This window comes from Meriones unguiculatus, chromosome 7, assembly GCF_030254825.1.
Source record: "Meriones unguiculatus strain TT.TT164.6M chromosome 7, Bangor_MerUng_6.1, whole genome shotgun sequence".
Classification (NCBI taxonomy): Eukaryota; Metazoa; Chordata; class Mammalia; order Rodentia; family Muridae; genus Meriones; species Meriones unguiculatus.
This window is the reverse complement of record NC_083355.1, coordinates 53,203,006-53,225,801: the sequence shown is the minus strand read 5'-3', so window position 1 is coordinate 53,225,801 and position 22,796 is coordinate 53,203,006. Positions and strand designations below refer to the sequence as shown.

The following is a 22,796-nucleotide window of genomic DNA, read 5'->3' as shown; positions in this document are numbered from 1 at the left end:
CTCATTCGGTACGATTAACAGCATATACCATTCAAGCAATCTACTGAGCTATAGCGCTCTCTCTCTTTCTCTTTCTCTGAGACAGGGTCTCACTATATAGCTCAGGCTTTCCTGTAACTGACTATGTAGACCAGGTTGGTCTTATTCACAGACATCTGTCTGCCTCTGTCTCCTGAGTGCTGGGATTAAAGGTGTGAAGGCACCATAGCCAGCCTCCTCCCCTTACTTCTAGTAAAATTGGTATCACCTGGCTGGAGATTCCGCTCTAGATTTTGTCCTCAGCATTGAAGAAAAAAAAGAAAACAAACAAACAAACAAACAAAAAATTACTCTCCAGGAATCTCTAGAAAGGTAAGAAAGATTAATAGAACATTTCTTCCCACTTAGCAAAGCCCACAAGTTAATTTCAGAAGTCAGAATGAGATATAAACCTCCATTTAGCTTTTATGTCAGTTGATGGGGAAAAAAAATCACCTTATGCCATTATAATATTTGTGACATAAAAGACCCGCAGGTCAGCTTTCAGGCAGCTGTGGTTATTAACATAGGAGAGAATATCAGTTATGTGCAGTATATTGGTGAATCATCACTGAGGAACTGGCTGGAGAAGCAGGGTTGCCCCTCCCACACACTTCAGTTCTAAGTATGTTTGTGTCAAGTGTTCTCAGGACCCCTTGAGCTGTGGCCTGTGAGTCAAAACAGTGTGTCCTTGAAGACAATTAGAAGGTAATTTCGTCTATCCCATGACATGAAAGTGCCTGCAGTTCTGAAAGGGAAGCTGTAACTTTAGCTATTGGGTTTAGTTATGGGAAGCTCATCCATGGAGAGAAAGCTCAATAGGAACCCCAACTGGCTACTCATCTTTCCCAGTCAGTTTCTGCTTGATGTTTGTAAGCCCTGTCTTGATGATGTCGTCCCTCTGTTACTCTTTCACTCAGAAGGTTCTTGAGGGGACACTAGCTGTGTCTGGTCTTCTCTCTATCCAACTGACTGCTCAGTTTCCTCAGTCAGCTTCCGCTGGACATTTTAAGTCTGGGACTGGTATTGTTTGGGCTCCCCTCCCTCTTGCTATTCATTCTTTTAGGTTGGCTTGCTATATACATAATAAAAACGTCTACTTAAAACCAAAAGTATGGCTGTCATTGATCAATCTCCAGTTTGTACAGCACAAGATCTTTCTTGTGCCATGGGCAAAGGTAGATTAGTGTGGAAAAGCTATAAAAATTAAAAATTAATCAAGAAGCAATTAAAAATTACCAATGGATCGGGGAGGTGGTGGCACACACCCTTGATCCCAGCACTAGGGAGGCAAAGGCAGGCAGATCTCTGAGTTCAAGGCCAGTCTGCTCTACAGAGCTAGTTCTAGGACAGCCAAGGCTACACAGAGAAACCCTGTATCAAAAATAAAAAATGATAAAAATTACCGGTGGGCAAATGCACAGTTGAGAAAGAGAGACATAGAAGGCTTCTGAGACAACCCCTACTCTCCACCCCCCCACACACATACAAGTAAAGCCTAGACAGGAAACCACCAAGAAGAAGTCTTAAGAAGTGTTGCTCTTCACAATGGATGACTTCTGGCGTGGGACTTCCGGTTCCAGTTAAATGGCCACCGAGAGTCGACTGTGCTCCAGTGAGTAGATAGTAACAGAAAGTGGGCTTGTTTCTATTTTTCTATTCTTTTTATTTTTACTTTTTTTGGGGTAATCACAAGGGCAGGGGGCAGACACAGAAGGACTGGGAAGTAAGTGTGATCAGGGTACATGATTTGAAATTACCAGAGAATCAATAAAAATGTTATGTTGGAAAAATTAGCAATGGGCTAAAAATGGAATGTACATTATGCCTATGCAGGAAATACAGTCTGTGAGGGAAATAGCATGCTGTTTTCACTTTTCCAGATCCTGCAATATTTGCAACATGGTTTGGATGAATTAAGCTTTTAATTTTCGAAGCCACTCAACACCTTCCTTCATCTCTCTTTCTCAACTTAGTAAGATACTGTTGAGATTCGTAACAATCAAAACCGTTTCTGTGGTAGTTAACCTGGACAGCACTAGCAAGTTCCTCATTCACTAAACTGGGAGCTAGTCCCCAAAAGTCCTTAACTTTGTCCCTCCAACCTTTCCAGTGTTTTGTTTTGTGTTTTTATAAATCCCTCACTTTTTGAAGTTCCTAGTGAACTTTTCCTGAGTGAATTCTGATTAAATTGAACAAATCACACTAAGATGTTCTAGCATTATCAGCTGGTTGTGTAGAGATGGAAGAACAAATGCTTAGTATACGTAAGCTTGTGGGGTCAATAACCCGAATTAAAAAAAAATTTTTTTAAGAAAAAAATGACAATCCAAGTAATATTTCTTTAGCTGAAATTTATTTTGGCTTATAGTTCTAGAAGATACAGTCTACCATGCAGGGGAACATATGGCAGCATTTACAGAAGCAGAAAAGAGGCCATGAATTTGAAAGAGGGCAGGAGGGGTATATAAGAGTATATAGAGGGCTGGCAAGATGGCTCAGAGGTTAATAGCATTAGCTGCTCTTCCAGAGGTCCTGAGTTCAATTCCCAGCCCCCACATGATGGCTCACAGCCATCTATAATGTGATCTGGTGCCCTCTTCTGGTGTGCAGGTAGAACACTGTATACATAATAAAAAAAAAAGAGTGTATAGAGGGAGAAAATGGTAGGAAGAAATGATATAATTATATTATCATCTCAAAAATAAAAGAGATAATTAAAGAAAACCAAAGAACAGAAGAAAATGGTTGGTCACTTTGCATCCAAGACAAGAAATAGAGAGCAATGAATGGGTGCTCAGCTTTCTCTCTCTCTCTCTTTAAAATCAACATTTTAATTATGTATATGTGTCTGTGTGTGGGTATGTGCATGAGTGTTGGGTGCTCATAGAGTCCAGAGTGTACATGTTTTTATTTCCTCAGATGAGGGGATGGGATCAGAGCCATTCCCAAGCCTTTCTACCTCTTTCCAAACTCTTGCTGGCTGATTCAACTTAGCTATTCTGGCCTAAACTGTCTGGCCTCAAACTAATTCTGGCAATATGTTTTAATCTTCTGGCTCCTTCTCATTCTCTGGCTTTTTCTGTCTTCACCTGTGCTAACTTGTTCTCTCTGCAGTCTGTCTCTGCAAAACTGTCCTGGTATGAACTCAATCTCTCTCTCTCTCTCTCTCTCTCTCTTTCTTTCTCTGTCCTTTTGCTGTTTGTTGTAGTACATTTAAAATGAGTATAGGGTTATATAATATTTATTATTAGCCCTAAGATTATCACTGTGGTATTATCTAACATGCTATCACAAATAATAAGACACAGACACCAGTGCAATCACTGGCAAAACATGCTGTCATTATTACTTAAAAATCAACAGAACCAGTGGGGTAGCTTATTATGTAAGTCTAATTAACAGTTGTCAAAATGAAGTATTAAAAATAAACCTCCCAAACTTTTTATGAACATGCAAAACTGAGTAGACTAGGACTGAGAGCACCTAAGTTCAAGAAAAGAGCAGACCTAGTAGTACAGGGTAACCATTCTACAACTCACAGACCCAAAGAAGAAAAGTAATAAGGAGGACCCAAGGGAGGACGCTTAATTCCTACTCATAAGTAGAAACAGAAAAGACAGTGCTTCGGTTGAAGAGAGGCGACAGGGTAGGAGAGAGAGCACGGAAAGAAATGAGGATCGGTATCAGACCTGGAGAGAGCAGGGACTGGAAGATAGAGGGCTTGCGGAAAGAAGAGAAATCTTGAGCCGGGACTTCTCTGTGACAAGCTGGGGACCTATGACAGGGTAGACTCCTGGGAGGATATGAGGCTGACTCCAGTTGAGACTCCTAGTAACAGGGGTCATGGAGACTGAAGAGGACACCCACTAACTAGACACTACTCCTAGTGGAGGGAGGGGAACACCAACACACCCACAAAAAACTTTGACCGTAAATTTACCCTGTCTAAAAGATGGGTAAGGAGAAAAATAAAGCAGAGGTTGAGGGAAAGTCCAACCAATGACTGAGACTCACTCCGTGGGAGAGAGCCAACCCGACATGATTAAGGACACTCTGCTATGCTTGCTGATGGGAACCGAGTACAGCTGTCCTCTGAGTGGCTGCACCCAGAACATGGTGGAAACTGATGGAGAGACCACAACCAAACAGTAGGTGGAGCCCACAGGGAGCGGGGGCGAGTGGGGGCAGGGAGGGGAACGAAAGGACCCAGAGCCCACAGGAGCACCACAAGAAGACTGACAGAGCTAACTAACCAGGGCCCGGAGAGCCTGTGGAGAATGAAGCACCAACCAAGGGCCATGCGTGGGCTGGACCTAGGGCCCCTATAGAGAGAAGCCTATGGGCAGCTTGGTCCTCATACGGATTCTCTAGTAAGGAGAATAAGGGTTGACTTTGACATGGACTCTGTTGTCTGCTTTTTGATCACTTTTCCCTTGCGGGGCTACCTTCCTTGTCAGGCGCCCTGATATGCTGGAGTGAGGTGTGGCGCTGCTCCCTTCTCTGAGGAGTAGGAGAGGGAGGATAAGGGAAACAGGGAGGGAAGGTGGGACCAGGAGAGCAGGGAGAGGCTACGCCGGAATGTAAAAATTAAACCCTTCCCATGTTAAAAAAAAAAAAAAATTAGAAAACTCGTGTTTTCCTTTCACATAACTAGGAGAAGTCCAATTTATAGCAGGTTTTGTGATTTGACTGACACTTCCTTTGCTAACACAATGAATGTTAGGACCTTGGGCAAGTCAACTAACATTTCCTAATTTATGAACACCCTACAGTGTTTTTGGAATGGATCACATGATTGCCAAATATCACACATATGTAGGCGGCGAGGCACTTGGGAGCGTTTCTCTCCCGAAGCCTGCGGGTACTCTCCTCAAGTGCGTTTTGTCATTTTGATTAATCGGTGAGCCCTGATTTTTTTCTAGGTCACGTTACACCCGGTCACCTTTGGATACATGCCCCAGGAGTTCTGAAAGAAATCTTAAGGCGACACTGTCCGCAACACCGAGGTGGACCTGTTAACCAGGAGTATGCTTGTCAGAGGAGCTGCGGAGGCTTCACGCTGGCTGGAAGCCTAGGCTGCACTACCGAGAGTCCCCAAACGCAACCCGGAAAAACAAACAAACCACACTTCCGCCAGACACAGGGAGGGTGGACTACTCTGAGAAACCAAACCGGAACAGGAGGGATGACGCCCGCCCACAGAGGAAGGTGTCCGGAAGCGCCGCGGGACTACAGCTCCCATAAGCCCGCGGGGCATGGTGACGGGCAGGCGTCGAGAGCTAACTGGACAGGCCTTGCCCATCATTTGGCTATATCAAGGTAAACGCCGACGCCGCGGCTGCAAGGGAAGAGTGACTTTTGGTTCGCAAAGAGTACTCGTCTCGAGTACTCCTTCCAAACCCGTCCTAAGCTGACCAAATGACGCTCCCACCAGGGCGTCCTTGGGATTTCCGGCCACAGGACCCCAGCCTGCAGCCGGCCTGGGGGCCTGTGCGCGACCCCGGGGCGTGCAGTGGGTAGTGCGGGGTTGGCCAGCGAGCCCTCCCGGCTCTGCGTGCGCGCTCCGCCGTCGCCCGTGGCGGGAGGCACCGCCATCCCCGTCCCTGATCCCCTTTTCTACCCGTTAGCGTGCGTACATCCGCAGGAAAGGCCAAGGGCCTGGTCGTCCCAGGTCGCCGAGGTCAGGTGGCAGAAAGGAAATGTTCGCGCGAGCTTTTTCTGGCTCGTACTTCCCCCAGTTTAACCCGCGAGGCGGTGCGGTGAGGCCGCCGACTCCCTTTAAACAAAGCAAGCAAACAAACAGAAAGCCTGGCGGTCTCCAGGCTTAGAACCCTGGTGCGTCACCGGCCCGGCCTCCGCCGCCCGCACAGGGCCAGCGCAGGTCCTGGTAGACCGGCGGCGCCCCGCAGCCTCTTTCCCCACCCGCGAGCGCTCGTGCGCGTCCCCGCGGCCGGGAGGTGGGTGGGGTCTGCCGCGGCGGCGGCGGCGATCCGGGGCGGGGCTGCGGGGAGGGCGCCCCCGGCCGCGGCCCCTCCGGGATGGGGGGTGTGGCTGGGCGTCCAGCCTCGGCCTGGCGGGACGCGGGGTCTGCCGGCCGCGCTGCGAGGCCCTGCGGCCAGAGATGCTTTTCCTCTCGGTGAGCTGTCCGCCGTCGGTGCCGGCTGGGAGGCGGTCACGCCCCGCGGAGGAGGAGGGAGCCGGCCGCCTCGGTCGCCTGGCCTTGATTGGGCAAGGCGAGGGGACCTGACCGGCTCCGCTCCCGGGCCTGTTCCCTGCGGGCTGTCGTAACCTGCGGCCGCGCTCCTTTCCAGTTTCATGTAGGCTCTTGGGGAAGCTGGTGCTGCTGCTGCTGCTGCTGTCTGATTCCCTCCGACGGACCTCGGGACCGGGGCCGGCGCTGGCAGCTGGAGATGGCGGACGCAAGGTCGGTATATGAAACCAGGTTTGAGGCGGCCGTGAAGGTGATCCAGAGTTTGCCGAAAAATGGTAAGTGCATTGAGCTCTCCTTCAATACCTGTCAGTTGGCTCTAGTCTACCTTTTATTTTACTTTTTTAGTGCTCCCTTTCATTTAGTCATTAAAAGGAATGTAATTGAAAGAATGGTATTGAATGTGATTTGATTACCCTCTAATCTTTGAGGCTAAAGGTGAATGTTTTATCCAGATTTTAAGTAGTTTATATTGTTCTGAATAAGTCTTTTCACTTAATGATTGCGGATTTGGGTCCGTAAAAAAACAAACAACAAAACGGGTGGCGTGTCTAGTGCCACATAACTCAAAAGTATGTCATATAAACCTTCAGAAACTTTTGATATGAAGTGAAAGGAAAGAACATTCACTTTTAAATGTAAACATTCACTTGTAAACACTATGATGTGTTTAGATATGGTTTTTCTTTCTATGTATCCTGGTAACAACTGGCAAAACTTTTGTAGTTTTTTGACCAGTGTTTAGTCATTACTAAATTTTATTTTTTCCTTCAGTGTTCTAAATAGAGAATCTTGTGATTTATTTTTCATAATAAATTAGCTTAAAAATTATCTTAAGCATTTGTACTGTGTATGCTAGATTTGTAAGCCAAAGTCTTCTCACTTTTCATTTATCATCATTTGGCTAAATAACGAATAGTCAGCATAGTTCATTTCAGTACAGTTTTTCAAAGCACAATTTTGAAAGCTTGTAGGGCATGTGTTACCATGTGCAGAGCCCGATTTAGTTCCTGCACCCCTCCAAAACAGTGGCACAGTAATCCCGCTGCTTTGGAGGATCAAGAGAGCTGGAGTTAGGCTTAGTAGGGAGGTGCTTGTCCAGTGTGCAGAAGCTCTGGGCTCGGTAGTGACTTATTTTATACATTTAACACTCTATTGGAGGAGAAAACACACAAGACTAAAAGATAAGTACAAATAAGTTAAATGAAGGAAGGAATACTAAGCCCAATGTGATGGTGCACCCCTTTAATCTCAGCACTCTAGAGGCAAAGGCAGGTAAATCTCTGAGGTCAAGGCCAGTTTGATCTGGACAGTGAGACCCTATCTCAAAAAACAAACAAACAAACAAACAAAAAACAAAAAAGAGAAATAATATAGGAACTCAATTAGATATTGATATATATATATATATTTAAATTTATTCACATTAGTTTTCTGCCCCCATATATGTCTCTGTGGGTGTCAGATCCTTTGGAATTGGAATTACAGACAGTTGTAAACTGTCATATGGGCACTGTGATTTGAACCTGTGTTCTCTGGAAGAGCAGCCAGTGGTCTTAATCGCTGAGCCCCATATAATGATATTTTAATCTCTCTTGCCCCATATAATGATATTTTAAAATGCTCAATTAACAATATTTATAGGAAAGTATAATTTAAGAGTTTTATGTAAGTAGTATGTTCACTTTTTTAAACCATGAATTTTATACTTTTTTGAAAACTGGTAAGCTAGACCTGAACTTTCGATTCTTCCTACTTTATTATTTTTCATCTTACTTATTAAGAAACCTATATATAATGAGAAACCTGTATATAATGGATTGCAGGGAAGCCAGTTTGGGCTACATAGTAAGATCCTGCTTTTATTAAAAAAAAAAAAAGTATTGCAAAATTAAAATAAACTTGTTAAATGGCTCTTGCAACAGATGTGATGGGCTGTAGTTCAGTGCGAGAGGTTGCCTGGGGCCTTGGGTTCAGTCTTCGAAGAAAAAAGGGTAGGAGGCAGGCATGGCTTGATGGCAGAGTAGGTATTTAGCAGGCAGGAAGCCATCAAAAATACAGAAAAAAGTTTCACCCCTCCCAAAGAAAAAGTAAAAAAAGGCGCTTGTCTTAGACAATATTCATTGTACTGTTCCTAAAGCTAATTGATATGAACTGAACAGTATTTGCTGCAATGAATATTTAAATAGTTTTGTAGTTTTTTTTTTGTTTGTTTGTTTTGTTTTGATTTTTGAGATAAAAACTATGTAGCTCAAGCTGTCCTCAAATTTGGGAGAGCCTTTGCTCCTGCCTCCCAAGAGTCAGGATTATAAATATGCTCTCCCATGCCTGTCTTATAATTATTTGTTTATTTGCTTGTTTATTTGTATTTATTTATTTATTGGCAGTAATGGGGATTGAACCTTGGGCCTTCAACATCCTAAGGAAGGGCTTTACCATTGTGCCATACTCCCAGACTTATTCTAATTGTTTGCTTGGACTTGATTATTTTTCAATGAGATCTTGAAGCTTTTGCTATTTATTGCTTAATTTTTATTTAATGCCTAAAGTAATCAGGAGTTAGAGAAATGGTTCAGTGGGTAAGAGTACTTGCTGCTTTTTCAGAAGATCAGTTTGTTTCCTAGCCCCCATTCCACCTGTAACTCTAGCTCTGGGGGATGCAGTGCCTTCTTCTGGCCTCTACCAGTGCTTCTGACAAGCACATTTACACAGGTGCACAAAAAAAATACAGTTACACACAAAGATAAGTTAATGAGTTATATAAAATCTTTTAAAATAAAATCTTAGATATTAGAAATATATATTCAAACATCTGTTATATATATCATAGGAACATCTTTAGGACAGAAATAATGCTGTCTTATACTTAGCACATTCAATATATATCTTATTTTTTGTTTATATACACTATACTATGTACCATTTACCTAAGTCAATAAATTTTGTTAGCTTTCTGAAGATATGAGATGAAGTTGTTTAATTTAAACATTTTTATTAAATTTTTGTGTGTGTGCGTACTTGAGGAGCTCAGAGGTTAATTGATTGGAGTGAGTTTTTTCTTTCCATGGTGTCTTGGTTACAAGTACCTTAGATACGCTGAGCTGTTTCTCACCCCCCCCCCTTTACTGTTTTTGAATTTCAATTTAGATTTGTGCTATTAACTCATTTAACTGTGGTTTTTCTATCTTTATTTTTTGCTGTGTAAAGAATAACTATCTTGTTGAAATACTGTGTCTATGAAATACTCTGAAATGTTTATAGATTATATAGGTAGTTATTAGTGTGACTTCAGAATTAATTATACATTCTTGGCCAAACCTGAACTACTACTTTGTCTATGTTGTAATTTCTAGTTAAAAACACAAAAAAATGATTAACTTTTGATTACTGAATGTAGTGCTTTATCTATAATTTATTATCTTTAAACTATCTGTATAGTTATTTTTATAATGATTTTTGTGTTTTAAAGTAATGAGCACTGGGCTGGAGAGCACTGGGATGGCTCAGCAGTTAAGACTGCTTGCTGCACTTCAGAGGACTTGAGTTCCGTTCCCAGCACTCAGGCCAGGCAGCTCACAGATGCCTGGGACTCTAGCTCTTACCTAGCAGGTACCTGAACTCACATGCAGATACCCACACAAGCATGCTGTCTTAGTCAGGTTTTCATGACAGTGGCAACTCTCATAAGGAAAACATTTAATTGTTGCTGGCTTACAGCTTCAGAGGTTTAGATCATTGTCATCATGGCAGCACAGAGGCGACCTGATGCTGGAGAAGGTGCTGAGAGTTCTATATCTTGATATATATAGAATATATCATGATATGCAGCAGAAGCCACTGAGTGTCACAGTGCTGGACCTTGAACATATATGACCTCACAGCGTGCCCCCAGTGACATACTTCTTTCAACAAGGCCACACCTCCTGATAGTGCCACTCCTTATATCCAACCATTCAAGCACAAGAGTCTGTTGAGGCCATTCTTGCCCAGACCAGCGCATAATTACACATAATTTTAAAAAACAAACAAGCAAACAAACACAAATAGTTTTTAAACAGAAAAATGAAGGAATAATCTACATATCTACCCACTATCCAGAAACATCTCCCTTAAACATCTTAATGCATATTTTGTTGTACCTACTTGGTAGGAAATAAATTTTTCCTCTGTAGACCTGGCTGGACTGGAACCTACTGTGTAACCCTACTGTTCCCTCCTTCCCCCCCACCCCCCCACCCCCGTGCTGGCCTTCTACTTGTGATCCTCTTGTCTCTGCTTCCCAAGTCTGAGATTGGTATTGTTGGTATATTGTACTATTTACACATGCACACACACTTATTTAGTCATCGTGTGTGTTTTTGTTTCTCTTTTTAAAAATAATTCATTTATTTTTATCTTATGTACGTTGGTGTTTTGCCTGCATGTGTGAGGGAGCTGGATCCCCAGGAACTGTTACAGACAGTTGTGTGCTGTCATGTGGGTACTGGGAATGGAACCTGGGTTCTCTGGAAGAGGAACCAGTGCTCATAACCACTGAGCCATCTCTCTAGTCCATTGTTTTGGTTTTTCAAGACAGGGTTTCTTTGTATAGTTCTGGCTGTTTTGAAACTCACTCTGTAGAACAGGCTGGTTTTGGACCCAGAGTTCTACCTTAATATGTATGAATGAATGTTCTGCCTGCTGGTTTGCCTGTGTACCTTGTAAGTGTCTGATGTCCATGACAACCGGAGTTATAGATGGCTGTGGGTTGCCATGTGGGTGTTAGGAATCGAACTTAGGTTCTTTGTAAGAGAAGCTAGTGCTCTTAACCAATGAGCCCTTTCTTCAGCCCCTGTTGATATTACTTTTAAAGATGCTTTCTTCCTTCCTCCTTAATATCAGGTCATGAAATTTCTTATGCCATTTTTATTTTTCTGGAATACAGTTTTTAGAACTGTAATTAAAAATTACTTTTTAATAGTTATTTTACTATTTAAAACAATGTTTCTATTTATGGCTTTTATTGATTATTGAAACTTAACAGTACTTGTTTATATAATTTGAGAGTTTAAAAAGATGTATGCTGAGCAGTGGTGGTGTACACCTTTAATCCCAGTATCTGGAAGGCAGAGGCAGGCCTATCTCTGTGAGTTTGAGGTCAGCTTGGTCTTTAGAATGAGTTCCAGGACAGCCAAGTCTACACAAAAAAACCCTGCCTGGAAAAACCAACCAACCAAAAAACAACCAACCAAACAAACAAAAAACCCCAGATTAAAACAAAACAAAAGAAAACCCCAAAACATGTTACCTAGGCATTGGTGGCGCATGCCTTTCGGAGGCAGAGGCAGGCAGATCTCTGAGTTTGAGAACAACTCAGTTTACAAATTGAGCTCCAGGACAGTCAGGGCTACAGACAGAGAAACCCTGTCTCAACAAAACAAAAATTAAAATGCTAGAAACATAAAAAACAAATATATTAAGATGGATAATAACTTCTTATGCAAAGTAAAGCTCCCATGGGAAAATGAATAGCATTAGTGAAAAAGCTACATGTTTAATTTGGTTATTAAAATTTTAACAGTAAATATCAACTTCTTGGCAAAATTTCAAATTTTCACTAGATAAAGGACTTTGTGGGAGCATGAACTTTGGTTAAAAAAAAGTAACAAATTTCACAATTTCTACCTCTAAAGTTTGTACACATTAATTTCTTTTTTTTTTCCTCTCTCTCTCTCTCTCTTTCCCTTTCCCTTCCTCTTTTTTTGTTTGTTGTTTTTGAGACAGGGCTCCTCTTTGTAGCCCTGACTGTCCTGGACTGGCTCTGGACTGGTCTCAAACTCAGAAATCCACCTTTCTCTGCCTCCAGAGTGCTGAGATCAGAGGCATGCAGCACCACGGGGCCAACGTTAATTTCTTTGAAAACAGTTCTTCACATATTTCTTTTTAATGTAATACTTGCTGGTTATTTCAGTTACATTTATAAAATGCTCGGTAATTTATTTATTGAACTTATTAAAAGTTTGAACTTTCAGAACTTTTTGAAATCAAAGGAGATGTAGCCCAGGTGTGCTGGCTCCTGCCTTAGGTCAGCACTCTGGAAGCTGATGCAGAAAGACTGCTGTGAGTCGGAAGCCATCTTGGGCTGCATGGCAGTACCAGGCAAGCCCGAGATCCAGTGTTTTTCTGTACAGATAGAGAGACTCGATCTGAATACAACCAAACCAGACCAGAAAAATCACTATGAGTGTGGTATGCCTAAGCTAATAGATAGCTTTACATATGAGTGATATTTCCAGTTGATTTGTGTTTAATTTGTATTTCCCATAGGATCCTTTCAGCCAACAAATGAAATGATGCTCAAGTTCTATAGCTTCTATAAACAGGCAACTGAAGGACCCTGTAAACTTTCAAGGCCTGGATTCTGGGATCCTATTGGAAGATATAAATGGTAATTTCATTTACAGCACTAAAAAAGAATTTTCATTTAAGTGAGTTAATTATATAGCTGTTACTTATGTGTTTATGTGTATGTGTATATGCATAAAGCATCCTGGGTATTGCTCACAATTTTATTCTTTAGGTATCCTTAATACACTTTTACATAATTAATAAAATCTTGGGGAAGATAGGAAAACAGCAAAATGTCAGGAGTAGGTACTTTACAGATGGAGACTAAGAATGCTTGCACTTCGTCTTCCTTTCCTTTCACAGGAGGTCCCCAAGATCAGTCCCCCTTATTAAATGAACAAGTTTGATCCTGGCAGTACAACTCAGGAATTCTAGCAGTCTGAGATAGAGGCAGGTGGATCAGGAATTCAAGGCCAGCTGTGGATATATGGTGATCAGGTTGTAGCCTGTGGTACATGAGACCGGTTTTAAAAAAAGAACAAAATAAAAACAAACAAAAAACCTAACAACAACTACAAACGCCATAAAATTTCCTTATCTCTGAGCTGCCTAAGAAAATAGTGGCTTGTGTTTGTCAAGTAAGTTGTTTGCTTTGAGACTCTAAGGTAATATGTAACTAGCCATGACTAACCACATTAATGACTGCTACGTTAACTTTGGTCTAAGGTGACTTCTGACCCACTGTACTTGAGAAGGAGATTGGATTCTAATGGTATAGTTAAAAAGAGTCATGAAATTCTTAGATGCTCTCCCATTTTCTGAATTGACTAATACTTGTAAACAGCTTGATATGTTTGAGTACTGCTGCAGACTTAACAAATACCTGGCAAAAGTTAATTTTAGATTATACTTTATCAGCAGAGTATGGTAAATAGTGTAACATGTTTTCAAATAAACTATTGGATTCACAGATGAGGAAATCTTTTTTTTTTCCTTAGATTTGATCTTTGGCAGAGTTAACTGCTTTTAAGAAAAATGTATGAACCAGGATTTGTGTTACTATTTTTTTTTGAGACATTCTTATCCTAAAATGCATATGCAGCCAAGGATGACTTCACCTTCTGCTTTCCCTCTCTGTCTCCTCAGTGTTGGCTTACAGGCAAGATTACAAGCATCAACTATGATGCCTAGTTTATTCCATGCTAGGGATTGAACCCAGGGCTTTGTGCATGCTAGGCAAGTACTTTTACTGCCGGAACTATATCCTCAGTTCTTCTCATCTTTAGTTCTAGTGTTTAAATTAGTTCTGTATTTAAATTAATGGGAAAATTTTAACAAGAAATTCAGTTTGTTTACATCATGGCTTTTACAGTTCTCATAGTCCTTTAAACTATTCATTACTGTTACTATTCTTTTTGTTTTGTTTTTTTGTTGGTTATTTGTTTGTTGATTAGTTTTTCGAGACAGCATTTCCCTGTGTAGCCTTGGCTGTCCTGGACTCGCTTTGTAGACCAGGCTGCCATCAAACTCACAGAGATCCTCCTGCTAATGTCTCCCTGAGTGCTGGGATTTCAGGTGTGTGCCACCATGCCCAGCTACTGTTCCTATTCTTGATAATGATATAAAACCTTTTTTGAGGCCATGGAAGAGCTGAGAAGGCTCAGCACTTAAAATTACTTGATACTCTTGCAGAGTTTAGTTCCTAGCATCCACACTGGGTGCCTGTGACTCCAGTTCCAGGCGATCTGATGCCGTTTTCTGGCCTGTGAGGACAGTTGCATGCAAATGGTGCACATATGCACACTCAGGCTAACATACATACACAGAAAAAAATAGATCTTTGGGGCTTGGAGACAGGGCTCAGTGGTTAAGTATGCTTACTTTTGCATAGGACCTGAGTTTAGTTTTCAGCACTCATATGGTGGCTCACTCCTTCCTGGAACTCATGTTCCAGGGAATCCTACAACCTCTTCGGGCTTCTGTGAGTTCCTGTACATAAGCGGTACACATAAACTCCTTCAAGCATACACACATGCAAATAAATAAAAAAAAAAAAATCATTGAAACCTTTTAGAGGGTCCATAGGAAATATTTATGAATAGTTTAAGTCTTCTGTGGTCTATATTATATATATATAATATGAATGGGTTGAATGTTTAGTGTTTTAAAATCCTATTTTTATATTTTCAAAAATTAAAAAGATTACATAAGGCCATTTGCATGCATGTATATAATGTATATAATGTACTTTGAGCACAATCCTCACATATTCTGTTGCCTTTCTCTTTTCCCCATTAGTCCCCTTGTTCCTTTGTTTCACTTAACTTTCATGTCATCAGTACAGACATGATTTTATGTATAAAATTTAAGATCCATAAGTGAGTGAAAACATGATATTTGTCTTTCTGAGAGCTATTTATTTAATTTCATTTGATTTTCTCTAGTTTTATTCATTTTTCTGTAATTGGCATAACTTCATTCATTCATCCTTCAGGGATGAGCTAGCATGCCTAGCTAAAAAATCAAGTATCTCCTGTTATTATTTTTATATTTAAATTTCTAGGGATGCTTGGAGTTCATTGGGTGATATGACTAAAGAAGAAGCCATGATTGCATATGTTGAAGAAATGAAAAAGGTAGGGAAAATAATTTATAGTAGAGAATAAACATATTCAAAACAGCTTGAATTTACTTTGTGTGTGTGTGACAGTAGTTAGGATTAAACTCATGCCAGTCAACTACTCTACTATTGAGCTATATGTCCAGCACCTCTAATTTGATTCTTTTGAGGCGAGGTCTTTTTTAAAATTATATTTATTTTTTATAATTTATCCACTTTACATCCCTTTTGTAGCCCCCTCTCTCATCTCCTATAGGTCCCACCCTCCCTCCCTCTTCCCACTGTCCTCCTCCCCTAGTCCTCAGAAAGGGGGAGCCATATTCCCCTACCATCTGACCCCAGCTTGTCAAGTCTCATCAGGACTGCCTGCATCCTTTTCTTTTGTGGCCTGGCTAGGCCGCCCTGCCAGAGGGAAGTGATCAAAGAGTGGGCAACAGAGTTCATGTCAGAGACAGCCCCTGCACCCTTTACTAGGGAACCCATGTGGAGACTGAGTTGGCAATTGGCTACATCTGAGCAGGTGTCTAGGTCCTCTCCATGCATGGCCCTTAGCTGGAGCATCAGTCTCCATGGACCCACTGGGCTCAGATCCTTTAGCTGTGTTGATCCCCTTATGGGGCTCCTGTCCCCTCTTGGTCCCTCTACCCCGCCACTCTTCTATATGACTCTCTTTGCTCTGCCCAGAGTTTGGCTGTGATTTGAGACAAGGTCTCATGTAGCTTAAGCAGCATCAGAGTTGATAAGTGGCAGAAGACGACCTTATGGACAGCTACCACACAGCCTAGTTTTGTGTGTTAGAGATAGAGTCCCATGGCTTCATGCGTGCTAGGCAAGCACTCTGTTAACTGAACTACATGTTCAGCCCTGTCTGATGAGCTTAAAAAATGCTTTTGAGGGCTGGAGAGATAGCTCAGCAGTTAAGAGCACCGTCTGTTCTTTCAAAGGTCATGAGTTCAATTCCCGGTGACCACATGGTCACAGCCATCTATAATGTGAACTGATTCCTTCTGGCAGATGTAAATGCAGATAGAACACTCATATATGTAAAAGAAATAAATATTAAAAAAATGCTTTTGAACATAAAGGAAATCTGTAACAATGGAATTAGTCTCCCCAACCCACAGAGGGTTTTCAACAATTTTTATTTGGAGAATTTAGAAAGATATTTTTTAGTATTGCCTATGCTACTTTTATGCCCTTTGTTACATTTTCACAACTTTTATGTAGTAGACTTTAGAACAGAGGGCAGAGTTTAATCCTTTTAGCTGTTAGCTTTATCAGTAGCATAAAAACAAAGGAGCATTTCAAAAGCAGGGAGAATCAAAAGGCATTGTGGCTTGATAGTTCTTTCTTTTAAAAAAGTTACACTTAGTTATTTATGAGTATGTGTGTTATAGTGCATGTGATACACTCAGGAGTTGGTTTTCTCCTTCTATTGTACGGGTTCTGAATAGTGACCTCAGGTTGTTTGGCTTGGCAGCAAGTGCCTTTACTCACTGTGCCATCTTGTCAACCTTTCTTAACCTCAAATAGTGTATACTTTTCAGGATATATTTATAAATTCAGGATAAAGTTGAATTGACATTAATATTTATCCATTTTTTTCTACTTAGTTTTACAGAGTAATGGTTTAGCCACAGTTTAAAGTGAGAAAGGGAACTATGAGTGCCTATAATTCTAGCATCCTGGGCTCTAAGGCAGGGGGATTGCTAGGAGTAGAGGGCACTCTGGGTTAGTCAAGCACACATTAAATCCCAGACCTTTGGTGGCTGTGTCAGGAGGACCTCTGTGAGTTCAAGGTCTACATAGGGAGTTCCAGGACAGCTGGGGCTACATAGTAAGATCCTGTGTACCTCTTACCCCACATAAAAACAAAAACCCCAAACCTAAAATCAAACAAATGGATGATTCTAATTATCTCATAGTCTTGAAACTATCAATGTGTTTATCAGTTCCTGCTTTATCTGTATGGATAGCATTTCATTCTGGTGCCACTGTTTCCGCAGTACAACTTAAAGATTATCACATAGAGTTTTGTGTGAAACCTGTGTAAAATAGTCTTTTAATGAGAATACTTTTAAACATAAAAAGTTGTTTTACTTTATATGTATATGTGTGTGCCTGAGTGTATGTGGACCACACATGTAGGAGCCCTCAGAGGTCAGAAGTGTAGCTATAGATGGTTGTGAGTCACCAAATGGGTTCTGAGGACCGAACGCGGGTCCTCTTTAAGAACATCAAGTTCTTGTTAACTAACAGCTGAGCCATCTCTCCATCCCCAAGAAGACTTTTAGATCTTTAGTATAAACATCTTTAGTTTGTTTTAAAAAAAAATTCAGTTTGTATACATATAATTTATAGTAGTCCCTTTGGGAAGTCAGCTAACTTCAAATCTGAAAATTATTGACAATTTAGAAATAGTAGATTCTATACAGCTACAGATCAAGTTAATAGTTGGTGATTTTACAGTATTTCTTTCTCTTAATTGCAGATTATTGAAACTATGCCCATGACTGAGAAAGTTGAAGAATTGCTGCATGTTATAGGTCCATTTTATGAAATTGTAGAAGACAAAAAGAATGCCAAGAGTTCTGACTTGACCTCAGGTTGGATGATCTTATGTTTCTTTTCAAGATACACAGTTTTGTCCACAAGGTTGGGCCAGGCTGGCCTCTAACTAACCATATTCTTGCTTCATTTCCCTATATTCTCAGATTACGGGTGTGTGTAATCCTGTTCAGCTCTATTTTCATTATTTTTTAAAATTCAGCCACTGATATATTATGCATATACTAATACCTCTATGTCTAATTCTCTTTTTAAATGTTTTAATTTTATTTTATATTTCACAATTTATTCATTATGTGTCCCAAATAAAGCCCCTTCCCTCAGCCTCCCAGTCCTATGCTTCCTCCCTCCTCCCCTATCTAATTTTCTCTTTTACTTTCACATGCCAGTCCGATTGGAGAAAATCTCTAAATGCTTAGAAGGTAGGAATAATGAAATCCATGTAAAACTTTTGTTTCAGATTTATAGTGCATTGGAGTGGGAGTGATGGCTCAGTTGTTAAGAGCACTTCCTACTTTTCCAGAGGACCACCTGTGCCAGGCAGCTTACACCTGCCTGTTACTCCAGTGCCATCAGATGCCTTCTTGGCTCTGTGGCCACCCACATGCACATGAAATACACTCATACTCACAAACTCTCAAACATCAAAGTCGATAAGTAAAGTGGCTGCAGAGCCAGCTTCAGTGTGTGCGGTTAGGCTGCTCTTCCAAAGGTTCTGGATTCAGTTCCCAGCACTGACATGGTGACTCACAACTGTCTGTGACTCTAGTTCTAGAGGATCTCGTGCCCTGTTCCAGCCTTTAGGGGGACCAGGCATGAAAGTGGTGCACTGACACACGTGTAGCTGAAACAACCAAACAAAGTAATTTAAATTACTAATAGAAAGAAAAATAAATACTAAAAAAGTTTCCAGGGAAAGATAATTTTGCACAAATACATAAAACATAAATTTATCATCCAGAAATTGTTTCTTTTAAAGATTTATTGATTTATTATTTATACAGTATTCTACCTACATTTGTGCCTGCAGGGTAGAGGGTACCAGATCTCATTATAGATGGTTATGAGCCACCATGTGGTTGCTGGGAATTGAACTCAGGACCTTTGGAAGAGTAGCCAGTGCTCTTAACCTCTGAGCCCTCTCTCCAGCCCCTCATCTAGAAATTGTTATCCAAAGCAAATACATTATACTGAGATTCTAAACTGAAAGTTTTAGCCTCTTATTAAAATATGCCAAGTGGTTCACTTTTATATTACAGAACTATAGAAGAATTTATAGTTTTTTTGTGTTTGTTCTTAATTAAATTAAAAAATTTTTTTAGTTAGTATACTCATGTCACTGCAAAGGGTAGAGGTCGCAGGGCAAATTGTGGGACTCTGTTACCTCTTTCTGTGAATACTAAGGGATCAATCTCAGGTCCTCAGGGTTGGCAGCGACTGACTTTATGCACTGAGCCATCTCACTGGCCAGTTTTGTTTTGATAAATTTTTTTAAAAATAAAGAATGTTAGTAATACCATGAATTAAATGTTTTTCTATCTTATTTTTAAAGTATTTATTTATTTAGAAACCATTTCTTGTTCTAACAGTAACTTTGAACTCATGTATATAGGGTGGCCTTGAACCCTGGATCACTCTGTTTCTACCTCTCAAGTTGTGGGGTTACAGAAGAGTGCCACTGTGCCTGGCTGCTCCTGTACTGCTTGCTTGCTTACTTATTTGTGACAGTCTTGCTATATAGTCCTTGTTGGCCCAGAACTTACTATGTAGAGGAGGCTGGCCTAGAACAATTATCTTCTTTCTTCCAACTCTACTACTGGATCACCCCTGGGCCCCCTGCAATGGGCTTTCTCTGTGTAGCCCTGGAACTCACTCTTTAGAACAGGCTGGCCTCAAACTCAGAGATCTTCCTGCCTGTGCCTCCTGAGTGCTGGGATTAAAGATGTGTACCCCCACTGCCTGGCTAAGTACTGGAATTTTTAAGTTTTATGAGATGGGGCCTCATTGTAGGTCAGGTTGGTCTAGAACACTGTGTAGCCCAGGCTGGCCTTGAATTCATGGGACTCCTGTCTCACCCTTCCAAATGTTAAGCATACTAGTATGAGCTATTATTCTTGGTTTTACCCATTTTAAACATGAGTGTTTGGGGCTGGAGAGATGGCTGAGAGGTTAAGGGCACTGACTGCTTTTCCAAAGGTCCTGAGTTCAATTCCCAGCAACCACATGGTGGCTCCCAACCATCTGGAATGAGATCTGGTGCTCTCTTCTGGTGTGTATGCAGACAGGATATTGCCTATGTAATAAACAAATCTAAAAAAATAAACATGGGCATGTGCAGTGTGGCTTAACTATAGCAAAACAAGCTAAAACAAGACATCTCATGAATTCAAATTTTCATGAATAAAATTTTCTGTGTGCTTTGAATTTTGTTGTTACATTCTCAGTAAAAGATTTGAAGGGTTGTTTTATATTTCAGGAAGTGTTAAGCAAAATGTGAGATTAGCTCTTGTTGGTGATTATTAACATATTCTGCCTTAATCCTTAAACAGAAATGAAGCTACAGGAATAGATTTACATGAAAATTGTACATGCTGCAATTAAAGATTAGACTGCCATTCTTTTTTTAAGGTATCTTTTCAATAAGTAATAGTAGTATTTCAGAGCAGCAGTCTTCCTGTACATAATCAGACGATAGTTTGCTTCTCTTAAGTAGTAGTGGATGCTTCTGGGTGTCACTTTGTATCACATCATTTTTTTAAAAAAATATTTATAATTTATTTTTAAATTAATTATAATTTATTCACTTTGTATCCCAGCTAGAGCCCCTTCCGTGACACCTTCCCTCCCTCCCTCTTCTCTTCCCATGTCCCTTCCCATAGTCCACTGATAGGGGAGGTCCTCCTCCTCTTCCATCTGACCCTAGCCTATAAAGTCTCATCAGGACTAGCTGTACACCTAAAAAAGCTAATCAAAAAGGAGGACCCTGGGTAAGATGTATCACATCATTTTCATCTGAGTTGCTTAGAGGAGTTGGATTGTACCTCTTTCGACTTCACTCTTACTAACTTAATAAATAATTAAATGCTTTTTTTGGTGAGCATCACATTAGATGTAGAATGGCTAAACCTGGGTCTCATTTCACAGTGTTTAATCTGCTGGCCCAAGGCAGGTATTTGATTAATTCTCTGAAACCTTCCTGTCTCAGCTTTCTACGTGCTGGGACAATATGTGTATGTCAGTGTTTGTAATCTCTTAAGAATTTTCCAAATCACGGGGCTGGGAAATGGCTCAGTCACTACAATGCTGCATAAACAGGAGGACCTGATTTTGGATCGCTAGTGCATATGTGCAAAGAAGGGTCTGTTTCATGTGTGTTAGTCCAGTGCTGGGAGGCAGAGCCTCAGGATCCCTAGGGCTTCCTGGTCAGCCAATTGTCAAGCTACAGACTCAGTGAGGAAATTACTTCTCAAAAAATATTTTGGCACAGTGGCATTGCTCATGAAGTAAAAGCACTGGTTACCCACACTGAAGATCTGAGTTCAGTCCCTGGGTTCCACAATTTGTCATTTGTCTTCCACTAGTGTGCTGTGGTGAATGAGCCCAGAAAGACATACAAAATAAATAGGTGTTTGTTAAAAAATGAAGAAACACAACAAAACAAAATATAACAAACATTCAAAAATTAGGTTGGAGATAGATTGAGGAAGACACTTCATGTCAACTTGTATACCCCACATTCACCCACACATGTGTGCACCACTGCCATATACACACAAACATACATGACTATTTACACAATATTCATTTACACACACAGAAATAAAAAATAAGAAATTTGGGTTGGAGAGATAGCTTGGTGTGTGAAGGCTCTTAACACCAAGCCTGACCACCCAAGTTTTATCCCCGGAACCCCCATGGTAGAAGGAGAAAACCTATTCCCACAAGTTGTTAGGTATGTTGTGACATGTATGTGCACACACACAAGACACACACACACTACACACGATCACTATCATAAACAAACATAATAAAATATTTGTCAAAAAAGGGCTTGTGAGGCTGGTCAGTGGTGGTGCATGACTTTGATCCTGGCCATTGGGAGACAGAGGCTGGCGGATCTCTATGAGTTAGAGGCCAGCCAGTTCCAGGAAAGCCAGGGCTATGCAGAGAAACCTTGTCTCAACAAACCAAAAAAGAAAGGAAAAAAAAAGGGGGGGGGGCTCAGCATATTGGGTGGGTGCGGGTGCTTGCCTTAGAGCTTAATGATCTGAATTCCATTCCCAGGGTGAGTGTAGTGCAAGGAAACAGCTGACTCCTGCAAGTTGTCTTTTGACCTCTTTAATGCAAGGTGTGGCCTGTGCATGGTAGCTCCTGAGTATCTGGGATTGCAGGGTGTTTTGCTTCTTGATACTTGGTTCATCTTTGCATGGTTCTTAGAATCTGCTAGTGAATTTCTGCTCTTGGGTCAGTGGAATTTTGGAAGGGGTCACAGTGAACTTAGATTCCCATTTACTGAGAGCTTTTTTTACATTGTTTTGATCATTTGTAGTGTGTGTGTGTGTTTGGCAACAAGGTTTCTCTAAGTATTCATGGCTATCCTGAAACTAGGGTTGTAGTTCAGGCTGGCCTGTAACTCACAGTGATCCACCTGCCTATGCCTCCCAAGTGCTGGGAATAGAGGTGTGTGCCACTAACACCCGGGCCTTACATTTTCTTTTTCTTTTCTTCTCTTCTCTTCCTTCATTTCTTTCTTTTCTTTTACTTTTTTTTCCCCCCGATACAGGATTTCTCTGTGTAGCCTTGACTGTCCCAGAATTGCTTTGTAGACCAGGCTGGCCTTGAACTCACAGAGATCCTCCTGCCTCTGCCTCCCTGAGTGCTGGGATTATAGGCTTGCACCACCATGCCCAGTTAATATCTTTTTTTGTTAAATATTTTCCTAAATATTTTATTCTTTTGTATTCTATGCAATTGTAGATTGAATTATTTTTTAAATTTATTTTTTGAGTTATATATTGTTACTATATAGAAATAGAATTGATTTTGGCATAT

General features: G+C 41.0%; 1 protein-coding gene across 6 annotated transcripts in view; it reads left to right on the top strand.

Annotated features, from left to right (window-relative positions):
• The first annotated feature begins 5,188 nt into the window (after positions 1-5,188).
• The window catches only part of Acbd5 (acyl-CoA binding domain containing 5), a 44,027-nt gene continuing 26,419 nt past the window's right edge, over positions 5,189-22,796 (top strand). For 3 of the 6 annotated variants that reach the window (XM_021654597.2, XM_021654595.2, XM_060387446.1), the window contains exons 1-5: positions 6,002-6,157; positions 6,333-6,507; positions 12,536-12,656; positions 15,120-15,192; positions 17,668-17,782. In XM_021654597.2, the coding sequence (XP_021510272.1) occupies positions 6,143-6,157; positions 6,333-6,507; positions 12,536-12,656; positions 15,120-15,192; positions 17,668-17,782 (499 nt within the window). In that variant the 5' untranslated portion in view covers positions 6,002-6,142. Of the gene's footprint in view, positions 5,341-6,001; positions 6,158-6,332; positions 6,508-12,535; positions 12,657-15,119; positions 15,193-17,667; positions 17,783-18,133; positions 18,167-22,796 lie in introns of those variants that run through there. The other 3 variants (XM_021654596.2, XM_021654594.2, XM_021654598.2) reach the window with 2 other exon arrangements.